Below are 7,985 nucleotides of genomic sequence, written 5' to 3'. Positions count from 1 at the left end.
ATATGATTTGCATTTATATCTATTTTTTTTAGTTAGTATTATTAAATACATTTTTTAAACTGTTAATTACAAAGTATGAATATATTGTGTTGCATGTAATAACAGAAAAACTGGGAGAAATAAATTAAATTTGACCCAGAAACAGAACTCTTTTAGCAACTTTTCCAGTAGATAAATAATGTAGATTGCATCACAATGATGTCAGTTTAATGAGGAAGACATACCACATGTGGAAATAAGGGGAATTTGACCAGATGCTGTCAAAGAGGTCTCTTTTAAGGTTCAGGGAGACAGGATCACATTTTTTGAGAAATATACAGAAGATCTTTCTTCCGTTCTTTCTTTGTTTTTTCTTGGATCATCTAAGTGAGTTCAGTGAATTCATTGTACTGAAATGGCCTCAACAGTCCCAAATCCAACAGGTAGACGTGGAGATTCACAATATGGAGCTGCAGCCGACATACCGGCAGGAACTGTGTGATGCTCATCTCAGAAGGAACCAAAATCTCTGAAGCACCCCCTAGGGTAGCTGTTGCTCAGGAGTAGAGCAGGTTGCCTGATGTGCAGATGTGTATAGAGGTGTTCCTTTTTTGTTTTCTTTTTTTTTCCCTGTCCCGTTTGGATCTTTAGCCATCAGAATTGTTGTTTTAAAGCCAAAAAAGATGCCTGGCAGGTTTACTTTACCAAGTGGATCATCATGGCCTTGCCTGGCTGGTCTTGGTTTTAGGACTGTGGTTTAATTGTTTTCCTCCATTTATTATGTTATTTTGGATTAATATGTATATCTACGAAAACATATGTCAGATACAAAGAAAGTGAAAGGAAAGTTAAGAAGAAAGTAGCACATCACCCTGTACGGTGGGGGCGCTATCCATTTGAATTTACCGTTTGTAGTCTGCCGTTAAAAACACAAAGAAGAACAATAAAATCTCATTGGTTGACCTGCAGTGACGTCAAAGCAACGTACCCCTCCCCGCCGGTGTAGAGCAACGGTCATAGCGTCAACATGGCGTCGTTGGATGTCATTGTGGATAAGTTGGTGGTACTGTGGAGGATACCGGCCGTCCGACAGAAGTTCCCCTGGAGTTTTTTGCTCATCTCGGTCGTGGGGTCCGTCCTGAAAGAGCTGGAGTTCGTTCCGCAGACGTATTTCAGCAGCAGCAAAAACGCCCTGAACGTGTAAGTATGACGACGCGATTGATTAGCTAACACAACCGATTCATTCAAGCTCGTGGGCACACCTGGCGTTCACTTTAAGGTGACTTAAAAGCACCTTTATAATTTTCTTTTTTTTTAATGTTTTAATGAATTTGGCAAGACTGGAGAGATGTAGGTCAAGGGTGAACTGTTCAACTGTCGGGCTAATGAAGTCCTATTTGTTGAACACAACTCAAAACAAACAAAAACTGCTTGGCTTACCTGGATTTTGTAGGAGCAGAAACTGGCAATTGTTATTATTTATGTCCTGCTATTTATATTTTTGTTCCATGCACAGCTAGTGTGGAGCATCCACAGTTTCGTTGTACATGTACAATGACAATAAAAAGCTATTATATTCTATTCTAAAAAGAAATCTGTACATATGTACCAGTATATGTGCTGGTGTTACAGATGGTTAGAAACAGAAGTAAAAACCTGGAGTATACAGAATGTTTATGCATAAACATTCTGTATTGGCCCAGGAGTATGAAATATACATTCTGTGTACATATGAGATTAACTTTATCTTGAAGTGGTAAATTGTTTCATCAGACTGCTCTGTTTGTCTTGCAGGTATTTTGTTAAAGTGTCCTGGGGCTGGACGCTGCTGCTGCTAACCCCCTTCCTCCTCCTCTCCAATGCCTCCTTCAACAGGAGTGTCTCCTTTCTCGCCCGGCGGCTGCTTTCTCTGGTGGTGGCAACAGCTGTCTGGTACGTCTGCACAGAGACCTTCTTCTACATCGAGGATGTGACCGGTTCTTGTTATGAAAACAGCTTGGTAAAGGTTGATTACAAGGAGTTCACATCGAAAGCTGTCTGCAGGCGGGCTGGATTCCGCTGGGTTGGCTATGACATCTCAGGACACTCCTTCATTTTGGCGTACTCCACCCTCTTCATCATGGAGGAAATTGCCCCGATGAGCTCTCTCAATACCACCAGCTTGTCTGGACTTCCCAGGAAGGTCTTGAGCCTGCTGTATATAGCCTTGAATCTTATCATGATCATTTGGGTGTGGATGTTCACGTGCACCTCTGTTTATTTCCATGACCCATCTCACAAGTTGTTAGGAACCATATGCGCCCTGCTGGGGTGGTATTTAACATATCGGGTTTGGTATGTAAAGCCAATGTCACCAGGACTTCCCCCTCAGCGCCACCCAAAAGAACAGAAGCCGCATGCCTAAGCTAAACACTCAAGTAAAATCATCCTCAAAATAACACACTACATTTGACGCTATCTGCATCCAGGTCCAAGCCAGCAACTCTACTTGAAGCTATTTTAAGTAATTCCCCTCTTCATAGGCTGGCCACCTTGTACACAATGACTTACTTGCAATTCTTCATCTGTTTGGCAGCTGCTGATCCCAAAATGACTTGTAATCTGAGATAAAAGCACAGAGCTGCTCTGCTGCCCAGCTTCAGTCCTCTCACCTTCAGCCTCAAGGTTCGCTATTATTTGCCTGACTTATAGTGCGTTATTCCAAACTGAGTATTTGCAGTTTTTAGATATGTATGGGAACAGTTGAGAATGTTTACAGCTCCAGTTGTATAGCACTGATGATGTGTGTTTTTTGCAAACCAATGTACAGTAAATGTTCATTGTTATTTATTTAGAAAGCTTTGAACAAGTCATTGTAATCCAGTGAAGCTGCATTTCATCCTACGTATAATATTTGAAATCTGTTTTTTTTTATTGTGAATGATTTGGGGTCAAAGTAACTGTGTGTCAACATTATGTGTAGTTTAAGTTTGTTCAGGGATGTAGAATGTGGTTAGGAATAAGAATTTTAATATATTTAATTAAGAAATATTATTAAGGTTGGAAATATTCAGTATTGAGCTTTAACTAACATTTATTTTCATCATTAATTGATATAAAGAGGGGTTTTTTCCTGTTAATTATTTCATGAAAAAAAATGCCTAAACTGTTTAAAGGAAACTATTTTTCCCTACAGCAAAGATATAATTTAAAAACATGGAGAAAAGCAGCTTTATGCTTATGTTGCCATCAGCTTTTGAAACACTATCAATTTTTATTTTAACTGGTCTTTAAAAGACAAATCAGACAAGATTAATATTCCTCTGTGCCATAAGTTTCTGAACAGAAGCTATTAAAAATGCTGAACAGTGTAGTTTACTGGTGCTGGATTGCTTTTTAGGATTCAGCTTCAGATTTTCCTTTTCCATAAAGTTTATAGTTAGAGTTGGGTGACCCTGAATCATCCCTTAGTTATGCTGCTAGACGACTTCCCATGATCCACTGAGTACTCTCCACTTTACACGTATTTATTGGTCACTGCTGCATGTCATTAACTTCTGTAGTTTGTGTTTGGACCTGCTTGCTGGTCGTGATCTCTCTGTATTCTCCCTGTCTTGCCCTACTTAACCCTCAAACCCTAACTGGCCTAGGTCAGCCCTCTCTTCCTTTTTAAAAGGGAGTTCTTCCTCCTCGTTGTCACTAAGTGCTTGTAGGGGATCATCTGATGGTCCTTAGCTCACACTATGAAGCACCTTGATCTGTGTGATTTGGCCTTATATGAATAAATCAGAATTCCCACTTACACAATCTTGCTTCCTTAAACACTCACCAGTACATCTCTGGTAAAAACCACAGCATAAATTTCACTTTAAAAGCTGAACTTTTATATTTTTGATTTATACAGGAAGTAGGAGCCAGAAGATTTGTGTAAAAAGAGTGACTTTTTTGAGCTATGAGGAAAAGTATAGAATGACACCAGTCATATTTTGTTAAAGTTCTGTTAAGCTTACAAATATGTAAATCACAGAAGAATGTTTCAGTTTTCTACTGTTGGGATTTATGTATCAAATATAAAAAAATCGACTTTCTCCTCCGTGCAGGAAGCTCTGAGTTTTTGTCCAAATAAACCAACAAAAAAAAGTTCCATTAATTATTTTCATTATTTATTGGTCATTGATGGCAACTGAATAAATTAAGGCTTATGAACAAACATCATAAAAAGCACCATAAATAAATGCATATATAGAAATATAAAAAATGAAAAGTAAAAAATAAAAAAATACTATAGTGAAATATAATGGCCACAAATCACAACTGGGATTCTTTCGACTTGAAATCTTTGTTGGATCCAAGAAGTACAGATCCGACCCCTCGGGTAGTGCGATTCAGTCAGAGGAAGCAGCGGAATCGTAACAGCTGTGCTTGCAATAATCAAAATGTACCAAGCGTTTACAGTGATTGGCTGGTTATGACGTTTCTTGGCATTTTCGCCCACAGTGTCAATTATTGAACCGTTTTAGCATGAAAATCTCAACATAAATGAGAACACAGTTAAGATAATTATTTGATTTATTTGTAACTGGACACATATCTCCTCTTTTGCTTGCTTTCAAACTTTGGAAATCTCATTTACCTCCCTTCTGAACATCTTGAAATCAAGTACTTTAATGTCTACTTTAATGTGTATCTCAAATGTCTTCTTTTCAGACAAAAATGATTTATTGATCTCACTGGCCGCCCTGCACGCTCCATATCAAAAATTAAACTGGGTACACTTTGGTTTTCTTAATAAAAAAACAGATTCTGCTACAAGACATGAAACAGCAACAAACTTATATTAAAGGAGTACTGATCATTGTCTTTGGTTCAGCCTTTTCTGTTGCAGTTAGATGCTAATCACCACCTGCACAGGTGAGTTTGTGTGACAGTAGAAAACTCTCCATGATCTCTGTTATTTATTAATATCTTGAGCAGCAGTTATAATGAGAGAAAGAGTCGCTGCACTGTGAGTTCTTACTGCAAGAATGTCGGTAATAACCAGCCAAGAAAAAGCAAAAGCAGCTTACAACTCCAGCCAGCACCTCACAACAATGAGTTAAACCCAAAGAGCGCACATGATAACATGGTTTTTTTTAAAAAAGCACAGACATCTGGTAAAGAAACACAAAGTGGTTCCCGTCAAGGGTTAACTTAATGTGGAGTAAGAAAAATAAACTGCATTAAGAAACAACGAGACGGCTGGGAAGGCTCTCTGTTTCTCACCATCATGCTCCTTAAGCCTTCAGATGAGTCAGCTTTTTCCTTCCCTCGTTCCCGTTGTTTAACCTTTAAGCTCATTAAAAATTAAGCATGGTAAAATAAATGCGACCGTGTGTAATTAAAAATATCTATCTGTTAAAAACAATCTTGCATCTGTCAGGAGGAAGTCAGCAGAGACAAACAAACAGCAGTGAATTCCAGTGCGTTTTTTCTTGCTCAGTATTGCTGAGGGACCGTCTCAGACGCGGTGCAGTGCAGGTGATTCAAAGGTTACAGTTACCAACTGAATATTTAGAAATCTGTGGCTTAGTCATGTCATAAATTCTGCCTCTGGGCCACAAAAAAACCCCTCAGTGTACACGATATGAAAGTAACCCATGCAATGAAACATACATCCTAACCCTAAGTCATCACTATTGTGCCATAGATGCAGAATTTATTATTTTGCTATCAGTAGAGCCAAGTGTAACTTTTCAAACACCCAGATTTTCCTCTGCTCAGCGACAAGATAGTGACAGTGGACCACTGTGTGCTGTGTGATCTGTGGTGCTCTAAATAAACTGACTCTGGACACACGTGTGCATGTCTCTGTGTGTTATTACATATTGGGTGTACAATAAGTTAAAGGAGCACTTTTATAGTTTGGGAGATTTTTCCACTTTATTTCTGAGGGTTAGATGAGAAGATGGGTACTGCTTTTATTGTGTGCATGATCATGAAGCTGCTACAGCTGCTTAGCTCAGCATTAAGACTGGAAACATTTGCATGAAATGACGGTCTTTTCAAAGACCCACACACTGTTTTGCACCTTTAGTTTCCCTAACATGCTTCTATCAGGAGCAAGGTTTAGTCCCCCAAAAGAAACACAAATAGACAAAAGCAGATTTCTTCTTCTGCTCTTGTTTTTAAACTTTCTTTTTTAACCTTTCCCCTTTGTGATTCGTTGTGACACTGGAAGATATTCATATCTTGTAATGTGACACACTTTATGTATGTTTGATACTCTACTTGAGATTAAAAAATAGGGCTAACAACCAGGTAAAGTGGAACCGACACAGTCTGACTGGACCATTCAAAGCATTTCCACTACAAACCAAACATTCACATTTTCACTTTGTCTTACTCACATCCACACCTATGGCCAATTTAGAAGCAAAAATTAACCCAACGTGAACATCTATGGAGCTGCTGAAAGAAAAACCCAGCACATAGTGAGTGCTCCCAGTCAACAGTGCAAACCACCACACCGCAATGTCATGCCACCCAAAGTGGAGTGGCAGTTTAATTCATTAGAAATGTGTTAAGTGATTTGCACCACTTAAGCACAATATTGACTGAAGCGCGCCTTCCATCATTATCCTAATTATCTTCTTAGTTTTAATATATCAGATTCTACTGTCCCCACGCCGGCATATTGCAAAATATAGCTAATGTGTTTGTGTTTAATCAAATTACACGTGGAGTGTGACAATTTCACTGAATTATCACAAGCTAAGTGTGATAATTTGATTAGACCTAGTATGTTAATAGTGAAGCATAATTATGTTTTTCATATTTAAATGAGACAAAGGCATTTACTGGTGTTGGCTTCTGTTTCATGCTGTTTAAGTGAAAATCACGTTCTATACCTAGCTGATGCTGGTATTCACATTTCTGTGACAGAGCGGCTGTTTTGCTTGTTTTCAGTGTTTAAACTAAGCTAATCACCCTCTTGGCCTGTAGCTTCATATTTAACACCTACACAAAGAGTAGTATCGATCTTCTCATCCACGCCTCATCAATAAAGCCAATAAGCACATTTCCCAAAATGTCAAAGCATACCTTTAAAGTTTGCCTCCATCCTTTCATCATTACATGTGGCAGTTTCTGGCAGCACAGCACTTTTCAGAAAGTAATCGTCATGTACATGTCCCTGTGGTTTTACTGGTTATACCTCAGGTAGATGGAGGAGTGAGGAGCAGGTATGAGTAGTGACTATAATAGTGGCATGCGAAGGTCAGTTAACCCCTGTTGTTGTTGTTGTGTTTAAAGTTTTATCTGGGGTTTTTTTTCACTTTAAGATTTCAGTGTAGGTGGACCTGATGCATGCCTTCAACAAAAGTTAAATGAGGACTTGCATGCACAAGAGCTGCAAGTTTCCAGTAATTAAACTTTAACGAAGGCCTTGATTACCAGAAAATGTGCTGTTAAGAATTTCTTATTATGGAATGTTTTAATATTTCTTTGTTCACCCAGGTAAGTAATAGTGTTCTCTATATAGATTCATTATGTTTTCCTGCAGTCATAAAACATTACAGAAAAGTTTAAACATCACACAAATACACAGACATATAACACAACAAGTGGGCATTCACTACATGTATTTCTTTTTTAAATACCAGTAGGCAAAGTAGCCCATCCCGCCCAGTGAACCCATGAGAAAAGAGGCCCCGAAGAAGGACGGCGGCTTCTTTTTTACCATCCGGAAGGCGTTGGGTAGGACTGCCGACAGGAGGGTCGTGTGGATGTCACCCAAGACCTTTCGAAAAGCGTAGCGTTTTTGCACACGCACAAAAAAGGACTGCAGGTTGGGCCGGCTGCCGTCCTCCCAGTATTTCTTAGAAAGTCCCAAGAACTTGAGCCTGTGCAACAAGGCTCCGAGGCAGATGTCAGCTAGTGTAAATTCAGGTCCACAAAGCCACAACTCACACTTTTGGCCTGCGAAGCAAAGAATGCGATAACATCACTATAGAAAACGTCTGGGTTGTGCTTTGATATTCATCATTTGG

General features: G+C 39.1%; 2 protein-coding genes across 2 annotated transcripts in view; one reads left to right on the top strand and one right to left on the bottom strand.

The window, feature by feature from the left end:
• The first annotated feature begins 958 nt into the window (after window positions 1-958).
• Window positions 959-4,702, top strand: fitm2 (fat storage inducing transmembrane protein 2). The gene is made up of 2 exons (XM_085443437.1): window positions 959-1,179; window positions 1,774-4,702. The coding sequence occupies exons 1-2, from the start codon at window positions 1,007-1,009 to the stop codon at window positions 2,381-2,383; spliced, it is 783 nt and encodes a 260-aa protein (XP_085299563.1). The 5' UTR covers window positions 959-1,006; the 3' UTR covers window positions 2,384-4,702.
• gdap1l1 (ganglioside induced differentiation associated protein 1-like 1) overlaps window positions 4,085-7,985 on the bottom strand; it is a 29,047-nt gene continuing 25,146 nt past the window's right edge. Inside the window, exon 6 of the mRNA XM_085443435.1 lies at window positions 4,085-7,914. Coding sequence (XP_085299561.1) covers window positions 7,571-7,914 — 344 coding nt within the window. The 3' untranslated portion in view covers window positions 4,085-7,570. The remainder of the gene's footprint in view (window positions 7,915-7,985) is intronic.

This window comes from Copadichromis virginalis, linkage group LG20, assembly GCF_057382275.1.
Source record: "Copadichromis virginalis isolate Kocher_CV1m ecotype Utaka linkage group LG20, C_Virginalis_male_GT1.1, whole genome shotgun sequence".
Lineage (NCBI taxonomy): Eukaryota > Metazoa > Chordata > Actinopteri > Cichliformes > Cichlidae > Copadichromis > Copadichromis virginalis.
Note: the sequence above shows the minus strand (reverse complement) of the source record. Positions and strands in the feature narration are given on the sequence as shown.

What these genes read in the sequence shown, in the direction of transcription:
- fitm2 (XM_085443437.1), top strand. Translation starts at nt 1,007, where the DNA reads ATGGCGTCGTTGGATGTCATTGTGGATAAGTTGGTGGTACTGTGGAGG. An exon ending in AGCAAAAACGCCCTGAACGT is followed by an intron (nt 1,180 to 1,773) that starts GTAAGTATGACG and finishes TTTGTCTTGCAG; the next exon opens with GTATTTTGTTAAAGTGTCCT.